Source organism: Taudactylus pleione, unplaced genomic scaffold, assembly GCF_031769625.1.
Source record: "Taudactylus pleione unplaced genomic scaffold, aTauple2 ptg000162l, whole genome shotgun sequence".
Taxonomy (NCBI): Eukaryota; Metazoa; Chordata; class Amphibia; order Anura; family Myobatrachidae; genus Taudactylus; species Taudactylus pleione.
In genome coordinates this window covers 7,789,448-7,810,922 of record NW_028284564.1, presented here as the reverse complement: position 1 = coordinate 7,810,922, position 21,475 = coordinate 7,789,448, and the positions used below count along the sequence as shown (strand labels likewise).

Here is a 21,475-nt window from a genome sequence, read left to right as displayed (position 1 = left end):
TGTACTGAATAAAATGATATGCATCATGCCTATATTCTGTGAGTGACTCCGGGTGTATCTGCATGCACAATGCTACGTTACAGTGTCATCGGCTGTAACGTAGCATTTCGCTGCAGATACACCCACAGTCGCACACAGAACATAGGCATACTGCATATAATTTTAATCAGCAGAAGCTGCTTGTGCTACTTATTCACATTGCTGTGTGATTAAAACGCATTTGAAGGTAAAAAGTCACACGAAAAGGTGCTCGGCACTACCGAGTCACACGGAGCTCCCGCGTTGTGTAGTGCTACTTGTAGCGCATGGAGGATAGATGTATGTGGACACATTTATACACCTAGTCTCAAATGGAATATTTGGCGCCACAGACCTTGCAACTTATGGGTATATTCAATTAGCCGTGAAAAGTCCCGTAATTTTCACATGCCTGACTTTTTGCCAACATCGCTGGTTTTCAGTGCAAAAAAGTATCGCGCTCGTTCCCGCTTATCCCTGTTTTCAATTAAAAATCAGCGAAAACGGGACCCGGCGAAACTGTAACATGTGAAAAGTGCTGTCAGATTTGGGGAAATCGGCCTGACACCCCCCAAAAGATGCACTGACATTGGGGATTATTATAGATACCCCCAAATAGCCCTGCTGAAGGTATTTGAAGTTCTTAAATGATCTCAATAGCTGCTATTTAGCGTCTTTGCATAAGTGGTGAAGAATAGCATTTAGCAGTTTTTTGGGGGGTGAAAATTAGTTGTCTCAGCAAATTTGGGGTACATGAAAATGGGTTCTAGAATATTTTAAAGTTGCTAAAGTGAACTTTTAAAAAACATAAAAAGTCCACCTGCAAACTTAAAAACACCTGGGACATGCTGGAGTCTATTTCACTTGGTTTTTAAGTTTTTCCCTGACTTTTTCGCCCCTAAAATGAAAGTACTTTTATAGGTGATCTAGTGTATTCATAGGGGAAACTTTTTTTCGCAGGCTCCAATGCAGTGAGTTTCCGCACCGGCGAAAAGTCTCCGGAATTGAATACGGAGGAAACTTTTCGCATGAAAACGGCTTTTCACACCTAATTTGATTACGGCCCTTAGTTGCATCAAGCGTCCCACCTTAGACCCTTTCAAAATATGCGTGCTATTCACATCACTAATGCAACAAAAGTACAATGCAATGGTAAACTGACTATGGAAGCTGGCATTTCATATACTTTTCTGTGCGACTCAGTCGCTAATCTGGGTAAAACGGCAAAAGACAGAGCTCCAATACAAGCGACCCGTGCCAAACCTCGCCATATATGTTGTTCAGCTTAATCTGCAAATTGATACCATTTTCTTAGCAACAAAAGTACTCATGTCACTGTAAGTAATTTTGTATGTGGTTATGATGCAAAGAAATTCAGGAAAAAATATGGATCACTACCCATGATGGAATATCTAAGTTGCGCCAACGGGCCATATGGTGCAATAACGCTAGGTGAAAGATGCACCTATTTGCCCAACTGGCTAGATTTAACAACACTACAGATCCACATCCACTTTGGTGACAATCCTGACAACAGCATGATTGGGGTTGTTCAAATTCATGCACGAGTGGGTATTTCTATGGGCCGACTGTTTCCTCCTATGTGCGGTTTTCCAACTACAAAATCAGTATGGTAGCCCCCCCCCCCCCCAATTCAGTTTTCTCTGCCCCAGACTGTCAACATTTCTCTAGGACATGAGGCATTTATACACAGTCCAATGATCTGTATGGGTTTTTTTTTTGGTTTTTTTTTAAGAACAGCAGTTTGCTAAGCATATTGCACCCACCTTAACCAGACTTGTGCATCACAATATCTGAAACTGAACATTTCATCGATATTTCTGATGTGTCTCAATGGCTAACTTTAAGTGAACCACACATATTTTGTTTCTCATCATTGTTCAGCTCTTCAAAAGATGGAGCCTGAGACAGCTGGAGTATGTTGGTGTCCTCTTCTAGTTGATTAGAAGCCAAAAGTGACTGGAGCCGATAACAGTATAGAAATGTCTCTGATGGGATCATCACACATTTGCACAATTTGTCTTAAGTCTTAGGGCCCATTTAGTTTTAAAGGGTATCAGAATCAGTCCTAGATTAATATAACTCAAGTGACTTGTTGGGCATCATTTTTGTTTGAGATGGGGAAAGGTGTATTTTCTTTTGGATTAGTTCAATGAAATCCATCCATACCGAGAAATATTACCTCCAGTCCCCTTCATTTTGTCCACTTTAACTGTCCATCCTATGCTTTTGCATGATATGCTAGAAGAGTGTAGGTAACCTTGGGGTATAGTGTTAAAAGGTTACTGGTATCAACCCTATGTGAAGGGGCAAGCTGATCTGTCATGTCACTATGTACGGCGCTTGTGGCGCCATATAAATAAAGGATAATAACAATAATCTGTGAAGCAGGTTTTATAGTAACTAAAAAGCATGCATTAGCCAGGTATGTTACTGTATGATACTCACCCAACTATTTTGCTTTTATACCTACAATAGACACTACAGTTCAGGCTGTCATCTGTTTTTTAAGCTGCGTACACACCTATAGCTGTTTTTTAAGCTGCGTACACACCTATAGATATATCTGTCCAAACCGTCTGGTGGGATGGAAAATCTGGTAATGTATGGGAGCAAATAACAATAGAAATTTGTTACCAAACGCTGGAAAACGGACCAGATTTTCCTTCCTACCAGACAGATTGAACACCTTAAAACTCTGTAATCTATGGGGCGTGGTCTTGGCTGCTAGGTGTATGAGCTAATTTACCTGCTCTCCCACTGAAAATCCTGCTGATCATCCTGAAGGAGCAGTGTCCCAAGCTTCATTCTGACCTGTTTGGCTTGATGAAGGTCCTCTGCCCCTCCTGGATCTAGAATTGGGTCTCTCTTCTTGCTTTCTGAGGTGCAGCGAGCATCTGGTGCTTCTCCTATCTCCCACGTGTGCGGCTGCATCCTTCGGCGGCTCTTGTACGCTGGCTTGCTCAGCTGCAGGTGCGTTCATGGAAGGGACGTTTCTCCCCCTGTTTATGCTGCAGTGGACTGGCTCCTGTGTCTAGGTCCCTCTCCATACTGGGCTTTGGTGATTGTCCCTGGAGGTACACATGGACGGCGGCCATCTTGGGTCCGACTCTGCAAAGCTAGAAGCGGTTTGCTGGATGGTGAGAGACTGTTAGTATCCTGTATTTCATTTCTCCTCCAGATACAGTGCATCCGGAAAGTATTCACAACCCTTCACTTTTTCCACATTTTGTTATGTTACAGCCTTATTCCAAAATGGAATAAATTTAATGTTTGTCCTCAAAATTCTACACACATTTAATAAAACAAAAAAACGCTAAGAAATCACATGTACATAAGTATTCACGGCCTTTGCCGTGAAGCTCAAAATTGAGCTCATGTGCATCCTGTTTCCACTGATCATCCTTGAGATGTTCCTACAGCTTAATTGGAGTCCACCTGTGGTAAATTCAGTTGATTGGACATAATTTTGAAAGGCATACACTTGTCTATATAAGGTCCCACACTTGACAGTGCATGTCAGAGCACAAACCAAGCATGAAGTCCAAGGAATTGTCTGTAGACCTCCCGAGACAGGATTGTCTTGAGGCACAAATCTGGGGAAGGGTACAGAAAAATATCTGCTGCTTTGAAGGTCCCAATGAGCACAGTGGCCTCCATCATCCGTAAATGGAAGAAGTTCGGAACCACCAGGACTCTTCCTAGAGTTGGCTGGCTGTCTAAACTGAGCGACCGGGGGAGAAGGGCCCTAGTCAGGGAGGTGACCAAGAACCCGATGGTCACTCTGTCAGACCTACAGCATTCCTCTGTGGAGAGAGGAGAACTTTCCAGAAGGACAACATCTCTGCAGCAATCCACCAATCAGGCCTGTATATTAGAGTGGCCAGACGGAAGCCACTCCTTAGAGCACATGGCAGCCCACCTGGAGTTTGCCAAAATGCACCTGAAGGACTCTCTGATCTGATGAGACAAAGATTGAACTCTTTGGTGTGAATGCCAGGCGTTATGTTTGGAGCAAACCAGGCACCGCTCATCACCAGGCCAATACCATCCTTACAGTGAAGCATGGTGGTGGCAGCATCATGCTGTGTACATGATTTCAGTGGCAAGAACTGGGAGACCAGTCAGGATAGAGGGAAAGATGAATGCAGCAATGTACAAAGACATCCTGGATGAAAACCTGCTCTAAAGCGCTCTCGACCTCATACTGGGGCGACGGTTCATCTTTCAGCAGGACAACAACCCTAAGCACACAGCAAAGATATCAAAGGAGTGGCTTCAGGACAACTCTGTGAATGTCCTTTAGTGGCCCAGCCAGAGCCCAGACTTGAATCCGATTGAACATCTCTGGAGAGATCTGAAAATAGCTGTGCACCGATGCTTCCCATCCAACCTGATGGAGCTTGAGAGGTGCCGCAAAGAGGAATTGGCGAAACTGCCCAAAGATAGGTGTGCCAAGCTTGTGGTATCATATTCAAAAAGACTTGAGGCTGTAATTGCTGCCAAAGGTTCTTCAACAAAGTATTCAGCAAAGGCTGTGAATGTACGTGTGATTTCTTAGTTTTTTTTATTTATTTAAATTTGCAAAAATCGCAAAAAAACTTTTGACACGTAGTCATTATGGGGTGTTGTGTGTAGAATTTTAAAGGACATAAATTAATTTATTCCATTTTGGAGTAAGACTGTAACATAACAAAATGTGGAAAAAGTGAAGCATTGGGAATACTTTCCAGATGCACTGTATCTTGTCTCCTTGCTGCATGGTCTCCCTAGTGAGGTGCCTGTTGTACCAGTGGATGTATTTGTCATACTCTGCAGTTACTCCCTGGAGCCGGCTGGCTGGGACTTGTAGTTCCTCCTCTAAATAAAGTCTTCAATCGTAGTCCTGCTTTCCTGACTGCCTACACTGCTCCCTAGTTAAATTATTTTGGTGGCCCCTTATTATCTCCTGAATCCTTCTGTGGGGCATTTCTTCCTAAATATGGATACCTCTCTGCAACAAATCCTCCAGGCTGTTAAAGCCTCTACTGAAAAGCTTCTTAAAGTGCTTGATAACATACAGGTAGATTTCCCGATCCTTGCATCTGCAGCCCTTACAGCTTCAGCGACTGATTGTGTCCCAGCTTTACCTTTTTTCATTGGATGTGCTTAAACCTGAGTTTATTTCCAATGCCATTCCTGGGTGTTTCGATGTTGCTGCTGTACCCCTGCAGATTTGATATTTATTCTTATTATCTGTGCTGAGATTTTGAGGTTTGCCGTTACAGTATGCTGGATGTTCTCCTGTTTGTCCTCGATGGAGCCGGAATGGGACTATCATTTTAATTCCATTGTTTCAAGGGATCAAGACCTGGTTGGACTAGGGTCTTGAAACATGTTGCTCTGTCTAGTTACTGCATATTTGTATATCCTGTATACTATATTAATTTTTACTCTTTGTTATATGATTGCATGGGGGCCTGTAATATATTAATCATTTTCTTACGGGTTGTACTCCATTTTTAGATGCTGTGGGAGAGCTGGGGTTAGTCTAGTCTAGCTTAGGGTATTTAGTGGTGGGTTGGGGGTTAGGGGATCCAAGTATACCTAAGTTGGGGTTAGGTTATCTGGGGTGGGGGGTTCTGGGGAGGTTTGCTTTAATTGTGTTTGGATTTGATATTCTGGCTAATAGAATTTTTATTCATATATTTTATTTACTATATCCTGCTATGTGATTTTTTATGTGGTTTATATAATGTCGAGATAGTTTGTCTGTTCATTCTTTGGTATGTTTTATCTACGACCTGCTTTAATTTTGCTTTATGCTGCGCGGACCCAAATGGCTTTGGGCGCGCGTTATAATATCCGTTTTGGCTTCGAGGTGATTGTATATTTTTGTTATACATATGATATATTTTATTTCCTAATATCAGTCAATGTGTTTTTTTATATTGTTTTAAGTCACACCTTATATCTGCCAACACTACTGTATTGTACCTTTTTTTTTTTTTTTTTTTTTTTTTTTGTCTGGGTGTATTTCATAATTTTCAATAAAAAATTACTCAATTTATAGAAAAAAAAAAAAAAGACTCTAATCTACAATTAGGCAGGAAAACAAGGATTGAAAGGACTTGAAGCAGACCTGATGACTGCTGTTCTCATCAGCTCTTGAATGGTCTTGTCTATCTCTGGACACTGGTCTATTTTCTTTAGCAATTTTTATTACTAACCTTTCCACATGTACCTGCCGATACGCATTACCATATGAAGACAGATGCCTATGTGTGTCTATTCCTATATTCATTGTCTGCACCTCACTGTCATCCCACCACAAAGGAGGGAGAACTTCCAAATACCACTTGATATGATCCTTGAAGTCTTATAAAGGGGTTGTGTGGAGGGTGTATTTGCTCAGTAAACTTTGAATGTCTGGTATTTCAACACCTTATTCTACCTCTCAAGAAAATCTGTTATTGAAACTCCATCCATTTGTCTTCGATAGTCATTATTTTTACACCATTCTCTAATTTTGTTAGTGCTGCTCTGAACTTAGGTCACATTTTGTATCTTTTAATTGTTCAGGAAGGGTGGGGACCACATCTATGCTGACTGAAACCCCCTAAAGACACAGAAGTGGTTCTTGAAGTTGTATATTAGCTGATTTATATGTACACTATGTAGACAAGTGATTGGACACTGACAGCAAATAGATCAACAAGATTTTATTAATATCAGTACTTTGTAGGTGCAGTGATTACTGCAGACACCCTTCTTGGCAAACTGCCCACAACTTCCTGGGCAACAGCAGGCGGTATGTTTTGCCATTCCGCCTTAAGTACAGTGACCAACTGTGACACTGAATAAGGTCGAGTTGGCCTAAAACGCTCCAATTCGTCCCAGAGGTTATCAGTGGGGTTAAGATCTGGACAATGAGCTGACCAGTCCATCGGGGTTACCAATTTTTCTGTATACCAGTCCAGCGCCGCCCTGGAAACATGACACGTGGCATTGTCATCCAGATAAAAACATTTATTATTTCTGTAGAACTGCAAGTGCATGGGCCTCCCTACGAAGTGTTCTTTCCAAAACCGCCACATTAGTGGCCATTTGGAACTTGTTTGCAATGGTATGCATTTGGCTTGCGCATGGGTGTCCAGTCACTTTTGTGTACATAGTGTTAATTCCGCCAATTAGCATTTATTTCGTTCCATATCTTGTCCTCCCCAATATGAGAGTTTCTCTAGACAAGACGCACTCTGGCTATCCTGTCAGATATGCTTCTCTAGCCACTTTAGTTTCTGAAACTTGGACTATACTACACCTTCTAGGCAGTTGTCAGTACTCTGTTGCTCTTGCTTCTTACACGTTAACAAAACATTGTCTGCTCCTTCATTCCACAATCTTGGCACCTGAGCTTACTGTACAGTGGCTATATGAGTTAGTTCTGTTTGTGTATACTCGCAGATTTCCTGTACTTTTCTTTCCATGTCATTGTTATCTATTATCACTGTTGCCATCATCCTCATGGCTATGTTGTATTTTTGGGTGTCAAGTGATGACAGGTTGGGCTCTTTGCTTATCAACATTTGGATGTGCTTTCTCCTCGTTAGATATCGCTATCTCTGTTTCTTCATAAGAATTATCTGCGGCTTTCTCAGGGACCCATTTATTATTCAGAATTGTACGTACGTTTCACTTTAGCCCTGTTAAGCAATCGGCTGCAACAGCTATGTTGTTCTCCAGATATTCTACTGATTGTACTATATTACTGCATTCTGTTGTCCATTGAAAGCTGAACAGTAACTGCCAGCAGCTGTGTCGGCATTCCTTTTTTTTTTTTTTTATCATCCCCTTCCTCTTTATATCTAACTGGAGAGTGCAAAAACAACCATTTACTCAAAGCTACAACTTTGTATTTCCCTTCTCACTAACTCCCTCAGATAGAGATGTGTCCGCATTCATCATTGCTGCAGTCGCAACAAACAGCCCTTCTCGGCAAGCGTAATTTTTTCCTCCGAAAATGCATCTTCATCGCAAGGTGACTGTGCTAATTTATTTGACATGCGACATTTGTATATCTATCTGCAACTGAGTCTCTGCTTCTATATACAAAGTTCTGCAATGCAGTGGCCGCAGCTTTTTTACACATCAAGTTCAGTTGTGCTTCGTATACAGACTTGGGGCCTGATTCATTACGGATCGCTGTTGCGATTACGCACGCAGTCTCACTGCAAAACAATGCTAATGATTGCAGTCATAATGTAGTTGCAGCCTAACATAAGAACGCCCACTTTATCTTATACACATACGTAATACTTTGCAAGTCCGCGAAACCATCGGTAGCATAGAGTACCATCGGAGCCTCACGCACACTTCCACACGGTCAAACCTTACTTATGAGTTACTAACCTTATTGCATGCAGTGAAAGCCCAAGCTGCGTATGGCATCGCAGTGTCTAATTTATGCACACCCCTGTAATGGAGTTCAAATGCATGTGTTTCACTGACCACCCCCCCAAACGGTGACTTTCTGTCAATCATTCTGCGATGGGTTTGCATAGTCACTTTGATCGCAGTCCTGATCGCAGTGGAGTCTTTGCGCACTGCGATGCATGCGCAGGACGCAACAATTGGCTAATTGTGTGCGTAATTGCAGTTGCGATCGGTAATGAATCAGGCTTTAAGTCACATGCGCATATATATGTGTCACATATCAAATGAATCGGCACAGTCTCCTGGTGCATCTTAGTCGCATCACATTGCGATTTAGATGCATTTTCGGCAAAAAAATGCCTAAAAAGATACTCAACGCTACCATAGTCGCACAGGATTTGTCAGCTCACTCGCGCCAAGCATCTCGCACCACATGGCGTATTGAGGCTAGATGTAGGAGGACACATCCTGTATGAGAATATATTTAATTAACTTGTGAGCTACAGCTAGTCAAACTTTGAAGCTAATCTGTCAGAGTATGGAGCAAAATTGTATATTTGCCCCACTGCAATTTTCTTCCTAAATATCGGTTTATCCAAAGATCAGAAAGCGAAAAAAAGATAGAAAAATGGGTAATTTTCTGCTGTAAAATGTGTGATGTTGTCCAGGATACTGGAGTCAAAGAGGTAGTCACAAATACACACACTCCTTCTCACAGAGACTGCCACAAGTCAGTGACTTGATGAGGTTCAAAAAGCAGGGGTTCCTTTCAGTTTTGATAATAAAGAGAAGTGCAAACCGGGCTTCTAACAAATGTCCCATAGTGTGTTACTAGACTGCAGAAAAAGAAAGGCATATGACAATAGAGAAAGCAAGGGATCTGACAATCATACAGCCAATCTCTTTGGCCAGGATGAGGCTGAAATGGGTATTTTACCTTTTTTCTGTATCCACTTACAATATTTCTGGGTCAGCACCAATCCATTTTATTTATTTCCATAAGTATTTTATATGTTACAAGTTTGCACACGACACCCCAGCACCACTTTCATGTGAGCATGCACTGCTAGTAGCCATTAACAAAGCTATGATGCTTTGGGGTTTATGCCTAAAGCTGTTACAGTAAACGTTGCTACCCTAAGATGTTACAAATGTACTGTAAAATCAGCCAGTAGCCTTACAGATGAGATGTTTACAAGATGGAAGCTCTGATGCCATGGTGAAATACTTACACCTGGTGGTTAATAGTTGTATTATACTGAAATATTTTCGTGTCCATATTAACTTGTGACTGGTTGTTACGTTTATTTTTAAGGACGGCAGTTACTTGAACTTGGGGGAAACAACGCGATCATTGGTAAGAATTAAAAATTATGTCCTTACAGTGTCTGCATTATTTCCTGGTCTTGTCTTCATGTCCAAAACATCATTGTCTGATTATCATTTGGTCTTGTGTGATACCACAATACCTCTCACAGGTACAGGCATTCTTGCTATTCATGTACACATGTAAAATGTGTAAATTTTAGTCCTACTAAAGTGGTTGAAAAAGACAAATTCATTCATTTCTGTCCCCTTTTTATTTTTCTGTAATACTACCCAGAGATTATGGATACATTTAAAGCAATATATCTTACTATAATAATAAATTATTATTATTAACAGTTCTGTACAGATGTGTTCTCATACACCTGAGGCACTCAGGGAGGTGTAGTGTACCGTCTTTTTCTTTACCTGTAGCGTCTTATTTGCATAGTAGACACAGCAAAACACCACTTGCAGTGTACTAGAGATGTTGGGCTGAGACTTTAATTGCACAGGAATTAGTTGGAAACATGTACAAAGTCCCAGATGAAGCCCATCGTAACTTGGCATGAGAAAAAGCTGTGGCCACTCCGCTGTAGCACTTCATACACAGATTCAGAATCAGTTGCACACAGATATACAAATATCACACACATCAGTGCAAGCCAGCAATACAGTTTTGTTGCTCGTAGTTTTCTTTATTTATGTGAATAAAACGCACATTGTGAGCGAGTAAGAGACTTGGGACTGGGACCTGGCACACTGAGGGGGGCTATTTGGACACATCTGTATATAGCACCAGCCTTTTCCACTGCACTCTACTGGTACAAACACTTGTAACAGTTGAATAAAGCTTGAGGCTAATAAATATGCAAAATCTTATGTTTAGTTATTACATAAACTTTAGAAACTCTTTAAAACAATGGCCATCAAAGTATAAGGTGGGCCCACCAACAGGTCAAGGGGATGTGGTTCCCAGGCTTAATTTGATGCCCTGCATAAAGAAAGGTGATGCAGATACCTGCCTTACATGGATTTGCTGCTTAATAGGTGGACGCTCCTGTCATTCTCCTCTCTGCTGTGATCTAGATCATATCATGACTGCCCCTCATGGAGGAGAAACACTGTAAGGCAATATCAGGTGAAGCAGGCACCCGTGTGTTCAGCAGCAATGCAGTGTAGATGGTGTCTGATTCACAGTGTGACTCCCTCAGTGCACAGGAGTCTGTTACACTGGGTGGCTTATCCATGTACAGGTGCCTTCTGTACAGCATTATTCCTCTATGTGCAACTGGGGAGCAGAGGTAGCAAGCAGTGTGGCAGTATAGGTAATGGGAGGCTCAGAGACAGAGGAACTGATGGAATGAACATAAATCAGGGGAAATGTATAAAGTGACCAAGATATGGGAAGGTCAGAGAGGGTCAAGGACGGAAGTTAACTGTGTGAAGAATAGAGCGCAATAAGAGAAGGTAGAGGTGGACAGGAGAAGAACATACCATCTATTCATCCTTCACGTGTCTGGGCTGCCAGTATGACTTTTCTCTCATCTCAATTGACTGGCGCTTAAATTTCAGCCATTTACTCTGTTCGGAGCTCGTGTATGGGTTTGGGGACCTGAAATACTATTAGATTTTAAGAGGGGTCCTAAATGTCTGAAAACCTCTGCTGTAAAAGGTTCCTTTCATTGATCTAATAGCAGAGGCTTGCATTATGTGCAGTGCATTTGTGTTACAAAGACGTCTTTAGAAACCACATTGTCAGAGTGAATTTCTATTTGCTCAGATAATTATTTTGAACATTTCTAAGGGACAAGTTTGGCAGTTTCATCTGCTTTTACCCCCCAGTGTTTGAAGATGCTGATCTTAACTTGGTCACCCCTTCTGTTTTGTTTGCTGCGGTTGGCACCGCCGGGCAGAGGTGCACCACTGCCAGACGACTGGTAAGCAATGACTAGGTGACCTTTTTTTTTGTAACTTTGCTGTTTAAACTGGAATCGGCGCTGTACGTCCTTAATCTGTCTTCTGCTTCTCTTTTATGTAGTTTTTACATGAAAGCATTTATGATGGCATTGTGCAAAAACTGTCTAAAGCCTATGCACAAGTCTGCATTGGAGATCCATGGGAATGTGAGTAGAACTAATTTAGGTGGAATTCTGTGCCCTGAGTGTGCAGAAACTCCTGACTGTCACATAGAGCACTTTGATTATTGTGTAAATAATGCTTTATATTGCCACATTTCTTCTGTCTACTTATCCAAGGTTATTGTCGCATGTATAGCATACAATATGTGTATTGTAAATGCTTGTGCACTTAGCATTAAAAATACGTGATGCTATCTATCACACAGACAAATATGTTTATAGAGTATTAAAAATGTGACTTTTGGTTTAGCAATAATACAACACTAAAGGTGCCCATCCACTAGAAGACAGGCAAAAGACTGTACGATTATGACATTGTAATCATGCAGTGTTTTGTCAGTCTGTGATGAGCCTGCCCTGAACCAGCAGTCGTTCAGTGTAGGCACAATCAATCATCTGGTAACATGCTGAACCTTACGTTATCGTCAGGTTGACCAGCATGTTTGCACGATGATAATGTCTAAAAGACCAATTTTTTAAACAATCTGCAAACAATTTACAAACTTATCGGATGATTATCGAATCGTTTTAATCGCCTAGTGGATAGGTACCTTAAGGGCTTGATTCAGTACAGATCACTATTGCGGCTGCGATTACGCACGCAGGTCTGCTGCGGAAATAAGCGAATGAATGCAATCGCAAAGCCGTCGCACAGCCCGCATAGAGATTTTCACATCCGTAATACCTTGCAGTCCTGCATATACATCGGGAACATTGAGTAACATCGGCCCCTATCACACAATTACAACGGGTATGACCTTACTCAGAAATTGCTAACCTCGTCGCACGCAGTGAGTACACAATATGCCGTTGCAGTGGCTAATTTATGCACACCCAAGCAACGGCGTTCAAACGGACAGGCACGCCTGCATTTCTCCAACCACTCCCCTGTCATCACCCCCAAACTCTGGCGTCCCGTCCCTCGGTCTGCGATGGCTTTGTATCTGCGTAGGTGATCACAGTGTGATCGCAATGCTAACTCATGCACACGCATTGTGAAGTACGCACCATCGGACGATCTGCGTACGCTGTTGCAGTTGCTATCTGTGATGAATCATTCCCTAAGTTGGATAACATTTTATTTTTATATTGTTGATTACATGTGCAGGGCAAAGTAGACGAAACTGGTAATTGTTTCCATGACTATCATCCTATGACAACGTGTAAAATCCTTCATCCAACCCGCTGTATTGTTAGCTCACTGTTGAAGTGCATTGGTCTGTGCTTAGTATGTTACGGTTGTCTCTCTCTGCAGCTGACACGTTATGTGGGCCTCTACACACTAAGCAGGCCGTTGAAATGTTTCTCTCAGCTATTGAACAGGCAAAATGTGAAGGGGGCACAGTTGTTTATGGCGGTAAGGTAGGTTTGTCTAGATGTACAGTTCAACTGCATGGAGCTGTGAAATCTCTATAGTCGATAACATATTGTATCTCCTTCTCAAATATTATTAATGAAGGTAATTGATCGCCCAGGGAATTACGTTGAACCAACAATCATGACTGGCCTTGCTCATGATTCCCCCATTGTTCACAAAGAAACGTTTGCTCCTATACTCTACGTTATAAAATTTAAGGTAATTTTCCGATGTTGCATTTTTGTTTTGAATTGCATTATTAAATTAACACTATTGTATTTTAAGTTCTCTCTATCACTGGCTGATTTTTCTCTTCTAGTCCTATGTTTTTCACTTTGTTTGTGGGTACCTTTTTTATACATGCATACTTTTTTAAAGCTATCCTCTTACAAATCAGTATCTTCTTTTCAATGCCTCTCTGGAGTGCAAACAATTATGGCTGCCACAGGGTGTCAGCTTTTGGCGTGTCATGTGAAGGCGCAGGTTGTCACAGGGGGAACAGGGCTCAGATGGGTGTTCCTAAACTTCTTTGCTCACGACATCATGTGTCTGTCACATTTTTTTTTTTTTCATGAGATTGCTGCTTTTTATATGGGATGTAGTCAGCTTCTGGACATGCAAGATGCCGACGGTCTAAATCGGTGCCGGAATCCCGACTGCATCGGGATCCCTGCTCCAGCATCCCGTCCTCCGCCATCCCGAAGGTAAGTATTGGGGGGTTAGGTTTAGTGTAATGGGTTAGGGTTAGGCACTAGGGGGAGGGTTAGGCACTAAGGGGGAAGGGTTAGGTTTAGGGTGCATGGAGGGGGATGTTAGATTTAGGCACTAGGGGGGAGGTTAGATTTAGGCACCAGTATGTATGGGTTAGTGTCAGTGATCGCAAAATATTCACTATAGGCAGTCTGGTCAATAACCTCTTCAGTGTCTCCCCGAGTCCCCAACCAATCACTGTGGGAGGGTGAGGGGGGGCATGTCACTCACCGTTCCCTGCTGTTCAATCCCTCACTTTGTCCTCCACTCTGTTGGAGCTGTTGGCGGGGAAGGGGCTGCACACTACTACTGCGCATGTCGATCTCAGGAAATGCTTTGAAGAACTATTAAATAAAGTTTTTATTTTGAAGCTGGTGTCAGTACACTTCTACTGCCAGTGACTCCACAGCCCTGACAGATCTGCAATTCTGTATGCATAAAGGCATTTTCCCCAGGGAGTTAGACGAGGAAGTGTGGACATATTTCTAGTAGGGCATATGGTCAGATCATACATGGGGCATGTTATGCTCCTCCCCTTTAGCGCATTAGATCCTCTCATTGAGAACGCATTTCACTCTCACTCTCTCCTCTGTAACACAAATGCCTCTTTACTTAACACACTTCTCCCTCCCCCAACCTCAGTAACAGATTTTTCCTCCCAACCCCCACCTGTAGCACATCTTTGCCTAAGTCCCAAGCCCACTGTCCTGGTGTCTGCAGAAAGTTTGTAGAGTGATCTAAATGGACTTCATCAGCGCCATATCTCTTCCCCTGTGACACCCTGTCAGCGAGCGCTTTCTACTGCAGTACTAACCCCCTCACTGTCAAAAGCTCTTCACACATACATACTGCACAGATGTCCACTGCACACACATACTGAACACATACCCACTGTTCACCTACATACTGCACAGATGCCCACTGCACATATACTGCTATCTATCCTTGCCATCTCCCTAACCCCAGCACTGCCTGCCCTAGCCTCCTCCTTTCCCCCTAGCATTCTCACAACTGCTGTCTGCACTTACCCTCTCCCTATGCCTAGCACTACCTGCCCTTACTCCCCTCTACCCTAAGCTCTGCCCCAACTTCTACCTGCCTTTACCCCCAGCTCTACCCCAACTGCTGCTTGCCCTTAATCCCCTCTACACCAACTGCTGCCTGCCCTTACCCCAATTTTTTAAAGTGATCTACTATCAAGATTCTGACTGTCAGAATCCCGCTGTCGGTATTCTGGCCGGTGAAATCCCAACCGCTGGGATCCTGTACCCAACCCTTTGATATTACCTGATGACTTAAATACATTACCATTCACAACAGTGGACATTGTTTAATCTTTCATAGAATCCCGTTCTCTATCTAGAGCTGTTCTTGAAATGTGGTAATCCTCTCACAATGGAGTAGCTTTAGGACATGGGCTAGTGACAGGGAATATGTGTGATGACCTGCTCTCTGTTGTGTTCAATGCTGTCATACCCAATGCTAAAATTAAGAGGTTGTACACACTGGGGGTCATTCAGACCCGCTCGCGAGCGGCAGGGCGCTCGCAAGTTGGTCGATGTTCCCCACTGTGCATGCGCACGACTGAGGGAGCTCCGTCGTGCGCATGCGCGAGGCCCGGCGAGCGACGGGCTCACCATCGCTCCGGGTCTCGCACCAAAGGGGGCGTGCTGTCGATGTTGATTGACGCCCTTTGGTGGGCGTGCCTGCCAGACGGAGGCGTTCCCATGGCTCACCACTGCATATGCAACAATTAAGGAGTAACGGGAGCAGCATACGGGACTAGGATTTTATTGCTAATCTTTTTAAAGAAAACACTGCCCACAGTTTTTGCCCAGCAGACATACTGGTATTTCGCTATTAACTATTGAACAGTTTCTTTTGTCACCACTGACTTTGCACACCAACAGTTAACTCAGAGAGAAGATTCTGCCCACAGTTATTGCTGACCGGTTGGACCAAGGTATTGGACTGGCTCAAAAGTTAGGGTATAGCTGTCACATAAAACTTCACGAACAATTACTACATCCGTATCCAGATACATCTACTAAGTAGTATACAGAATAGGGAACAACTAGTACGTCAGCCTACATCACAGAGCGCTTACCCTTTCCCCGACACTACCACTTAACTTAGGAGGTTGGAACACCTCTAAGAGTAAGCTGCTAGTGGTGTAGTTAGTGTTAGTAATATCCTGAGAGCGCCCACCGTCCATCTGCTGTGTTCCCATGGGAACGCCTACCGTCTGAAGCCGGCCCCACTGACATCACTAGTGATGTCAGTGGGAGTGATTTTGGCTCTGATAGAGCCAAAATCACTCCAGGGCTTGCGGCAGGGAGACCCTACCGCAGGGTTTCCGTCGCAAGTCCGATGGCCGCAATGGTCAAGACCATCGCGACCATCTTTATGGCCGCTCGCATATGCTGTGGGTGGTCACCCACAGCTATACGAGCGGCCAGGAGGCCGCTCCATTTTCATGGAGGAGGGCCCTGATTCAGAGCGAGCGCTCTGGTCAGAGCGTTCAGCTCTGAATCAGGCCCACAGTCCACTGACTTAGCCTGTACAGTGTCCTACTACAAAACAAACTTTAGTATATACTTTAAATTCCCCTGGGCCAGAATTAACTTGAAAAAAGTGTTAGGTAGGAATATCATTGAACTCAATGTAAACTATTTATTGTAGTGTTATGGAATGTGACAAGTCATTGAGATAGAGGAATAAAAGTTTAAATAGAGAACTACTGTCCAACAATGAAATTGTGATGGCTGGACAATGTCTTAAGTTTGTTTTTAAATGTTCTGAAGAATTCTGTTTTCTCCACAAATATTCCATTTTAATTGGTTATAAAAGGATGTATTCAGTTCTTGGTATGGTGCATAGAACAGATTCTATGTTTTCTACCTGTTTTTATAGTCTGAAGAAGAAGCTTTTGCATGGAATAATGAGGTGAAACAAGGTCTCTCAAGCAGCATCTTTACGAAGGACTTGGGAAGGATTTTTCGCTGGCTTGGGTAAAGTCCTTTTTTGTATTTATTATAAAGCAAATGTTTTTTTTGTGTTTTTTTTTTTAACGTCAATAATTTGTATTGAAAAGAAAATAACTTTTGTTTTTGGAGGAGAAGGGCTACAGAAAGGGGAGAAAAAGGGGGGGGGGTGATTACAGCATAATCAACATACTGTACATGGGATATATAGGTTACATAATTATACATAGGATCCCGCCAATAATCAACATCAGTAGCAGTCATCAAACAAAGAACAATGAAGAAAGGATTGACATGGTTAATCGAACCAAAATTGAGTTACTATAAAAACATCGGGAAAACTCAGCCTTGTTTAAACTAATTTGGAGAGTGGAGAGGGTTAGGCTGAGAATTCTGTGACAGAAATTGAATTCCTTCGCCTGTCACATATTCATGCCAAGGTATCCAAGGCACAAGTGGGGAGGATGAATAAGGCATAAACTCTGGTTCCATAGCAAAATGGAAATGTACCTTATGGAAAACTTTTAAAATGGGGGGGGAGGTTGTTTCCAGGATTGTGCACAAGCGGCACGTGCCGCTATACAAATATGACGTATTGATGATGGGGTTGGTCCTCAGGAGGGTACATTTAACACTGCAAGGGTTGGAGAAGGAGACCAAGCTGAGGTCAACACTTTATTAGCCCTATTAAAAACCTCCACCCAAAAAACCTGCAACAAAGGGCATGACCAGAAAATGTGGAATAAATGGCCTACTTCACCACATTGTCTCCAGCAATATTTAGAACACGAAGCCCAAAACGTATGTAGCCTGTCAGGGGTAAGATACAACCTATTTAAATTTACATGCATTTCGGAATGATTTAAGCAACTGGACATAAGGTAGGATGAGGAAAATATCTTACTCTATTCGCTGTCGGAGACCGCAAAACCAAGGTCAGTCTCCCAACGTTTCTGGGCCTTTGATTTGGGTGTAGGTACTAACTCTATAAGAATTTTATATCAAAATGATAAATCACTTCTGGAGCCGTGGGATTTCATGCGAGCTCTAACTGTAACAATGAAGTAGTTCAGAATGAGGAAGAGAGAACCTTTCTTGAAGCTGAGAGAAGGTAAGCAGAGCATTGCCATCTAAAAGGTCTCCAAACAACTTTATACCACTTACGTGCCAACGAGAGAGGTTGAGGTTAGGGTTAAGTTTAACGATAGCTCACAATGAGAGGAACAAAAGCTGAGGAGGGAAGCTAGGAATTCAAGACTGCAAGGAAACTGGGCGTAGCAATTTAGGAGTCCATAAAGCATCTTCCAAAGGGAAGGCTGAGCAAGCCAATCTCTCCAGGGGGACCCAACGGGAGACAGAGGACTCCGTAATCCAAGCCTTAATTTGAGCCAACAAAAATGCTTCATGGTAGATCAGGGAGAGCTAAGCCACCTATAGCCTGTGGGAGGATCATCCTAGTGGAAGAGAGGATTTCCACACACAGCTCCATTGTATAGAACTACATTTATCCAAAAATTTCTTCAGAAAAGCATATGGGATAGTGTGGAATAGATACATGAGTTTGGGCAAAAGGGACATTTTAAAGGCCGACAAACGTCTTAGCCATGAAATGTCATACGTAAGCCACGATTTAGTCAAAGCCATGAATCCTACAATAAGGGAAGGAGTTACTCCAAAAACCAAGTAAGTGGAGGGAGTTATGTTAATTCTCAAATAATGAATGAAAGCAGTTTGCCAATTATATGGGTAAGAGGAGCGTAGGGCAGATAAAGAGTCGAAGAGATTTATTGGGAGGGCATCTGTCTTAGATGTGTTTAATTTGTAAAAAAAGAGGCCTCACCGTGACAGTACAGGATGGAATGTAAATGTGGAAGTGAAGAGAGGGAGTCTAACAAAAAGTAGGACATCGTCCGTAAACGAACAAAGTTATGTGAACTGTCACCAAAAGTTACGCCAGGGAATTGCGTGTCAAATCTAATCTTAGCAGCTAGGGGTTCTTTGGCCAGGACATAAATCAAAGGGGAGAGAGGGCAACCCTAGCGAGTGCCGTTAGAAATTGGGAAGGGTTCCGACGGAAAGCCGTTACCAAGCACCCGAGCAGATGGAGAACTATATAGTGCCAGGATAGAGGGCATAATTTGGCCATGAATTCCGAACATAGAAAGTACTTCTCGCATGTAAAGCCAATTTAAACGATTAAAAGCTTTTTCAGCATCGAGCGAGAACAAGAGGAGACCTTTTGTCGTCTGGTAGGGAGTCAGTCAGATTAAATACTCTGCGGGTGTTGTCAGACGCCTGCTTACCGGGCACGAACCCAACCTGGTCAGGGTGGATCAAAGAGCAAAGAAAAACATTAAGGTGAGTAGCAATCAATTTAGCATCCAACTTAATATCGCCATTAAGTAACGTGAAGGGGCGGTAGTGGTGGCAGTATGCCAGGTCCTTCCCCGACTTAGGTGGAGTAACTACTAGAGCTTCTAACATTTCCTTCAGAAATTCACCAAGAGCAGTAGCCTCATTAAACACAGATGTCAGTGTTGGGGATAATTCCTTCTGGAAGAAGGTATAAAAGTCGTTAGTAAAGCCGTCAGGGCCAGGAGCCTTGCCCCTGGGGAGGGATTTACTGGCTCTAACTACTTCCAGAGTAGACCAGGGAGCGTTTAATACTTCCAAATGTTCATCCGTCAGTGAGGGTAAACCTAAATTCGTCAAGAAAGAGTTAATGGACAATAGAGAAGTTTGAGGTTGTAGAGGGGTCAGAAGAAAGATTATACAATTGTGCATAGTAATTGGCAAACTGATTTACTATCTCCGATGGATTGGAAATCTTCGCATCAGCAGGGGAAAAAATATGTTTAATCCTATTCCTGGCATGTAGCACACGCAGTTTACGAGCCAACATTTTACCAGGTCTTTTACCAACAAGGTAACATTTCTGGCGCAACCTATTGAGAGCTATTTGCGTGCGGGTCATGAGAAGTTTCTGTAATTGGCTCCTAACAGCGTACAATTCTTTGCAGACGGATTTGGAGGGGCGAATCTTATTCCTATCTTCTAAATCATGTAGTTTAATTTCTAAATCAGACTGAAGTTGCAGATTCCGTTTCTTGAATTGTGCACCCGTCTCAATAGCAGAGCCTCTAACCACGGCCTTAAGGGCACACCAAAAATTTAGAATAGATGTATTGGAGGGGCAATTGGAGGCCATGTACCTAGAGATACTATCCCCTATATACTTCTTCCTCACCTGATCATTAAGCAAATGGGGAGACAAACGCCAGGGGCGTGGGGGAACCCGTGATCGGGCAATATCCCAACACCACATTAACGGAGCGTGGTCTGACCAAGATATAGGAAGGATATCTACCGGGCCAGAATATTGAAGGGTCCAATTATCACACATAATAAAATCTATTCTAGAATAAGAATTGTGTACTGATGAAAAATAAGTGTAGTCACGACCTGTTGGGTTTTGAACACTCCATATATCATATAAGTCAAATTCAGTTAATAGGTTACGGAAAGCAACAGATGGTCCTATTTGAGATGAAAAGGTGGCAGCTGAAGAATGGGTAGATTTATCCAGTTTAGGGTCTAACACTAGGTTAAAATCCCCTAGAACTATGAGGGCACCCTTACGGAATTTTTGTATGGTTAAACACATTTTACGTAGGAAGGATATCGGACCAGAGTTGGGAGCATAGACAAAAACAATAGTAACCAACCTTTCCTCCAAAAGACCCGTCAATTTCCGGTATCCTCCATTCTCAATTGGTTGATAAAAATAGTCAACAAATGAAACTGCTACGAAAAAGGATGGCAACACCATTTCTTTTGAAAGGGCCATTAGCAAAAAAGCCCTGCGTATAATCCTGGTCTTTTAGAACCGGGGGGCTCAGAGAGGTATAGTGCTGCAGTGCTACAATATCCGCTTTCTTCTTTTTAAAAAAAGGACTGTGCCATTCTACGCTTGTTCGGGGCGTTTAGTCCCTTAACATTTAGTGATATGAAGTGCACCATTCAAGCAGCAGGCAAGGGACATCCGGAATCACATCAAACGTCCACAAAAAACTGAACGAGGCAGAGCTAATACACCGCAAATGTTTGTTTTTAATGGGACTCTGTCAAGATCAATATGTTTATTCATATGAAGAAATATTATATAAAATTCTGTAATATTGAGTAGTGATTAGTTTAAAAATGTCAAAGGTTACAGACGGCCACCAGCTTAGACTGTTATCTAGAACATGTACGTCATTTATAGACTTTATTCTTATCTGTTAAGTCAGCTAAATGCAATTTGTTTATGTCCCTAATTCTTTAAATTGTGATTCCTGATCTTTTTCTACTAGGAATAAAATATACTGTACAAAGCATGTAGGATACATTATACCTTTTACAATATAGCGGTGATGTTTTATGTATGCATACAATCTGTGTTAACAGTGAGTTTGGATTTCATTGCTTATATCGGTAATGATTGATAT

At 42.5% G+C, this 21,475-nt stretch overlaps 1 protein-coding gene across 1 annotated transcript in view; it reads left to right on the top strand.

Annotated features, from left to right (window-relative positions):
* The window catches only part of ALDH7A1 (aldehyde dehydrogenase 7 family member A1), a 66,206-nt gene that overhangs the window by 39,856 nt on the left and 4,875 nt on the right, over positions 1 to 21,475 (top strand). The window contains exons 10-15 of the mRNA XM_088475107.1: positions 9,767 to 9,808; positions 11,602 to 11,696; positions 11,798 to 11,882; positions 13,153 to 13,259; positions 13,357 to 13,473; positions 16,918 to 17,015. Of these exons, the coding sequence (XP_088331233.1) occupies positions 9,767 to 9,808; positions 11,602 to 11,696; positions 11,798 to 11,882; positions 13,153 to 13,259; positions 13,357 to 13,473; positions 16,918 to 17,015 (544 nt within the window). The remainder of the gene's footprint in view (positions 1 to 9,766; positions 9,809 to 11,601; positions 11,697 to 11,797; positions 11,883 to 13,152; positions 13,260 to 13,356; positions 13,474 to 16,917; positions 17,016 to 21,475) is intronic.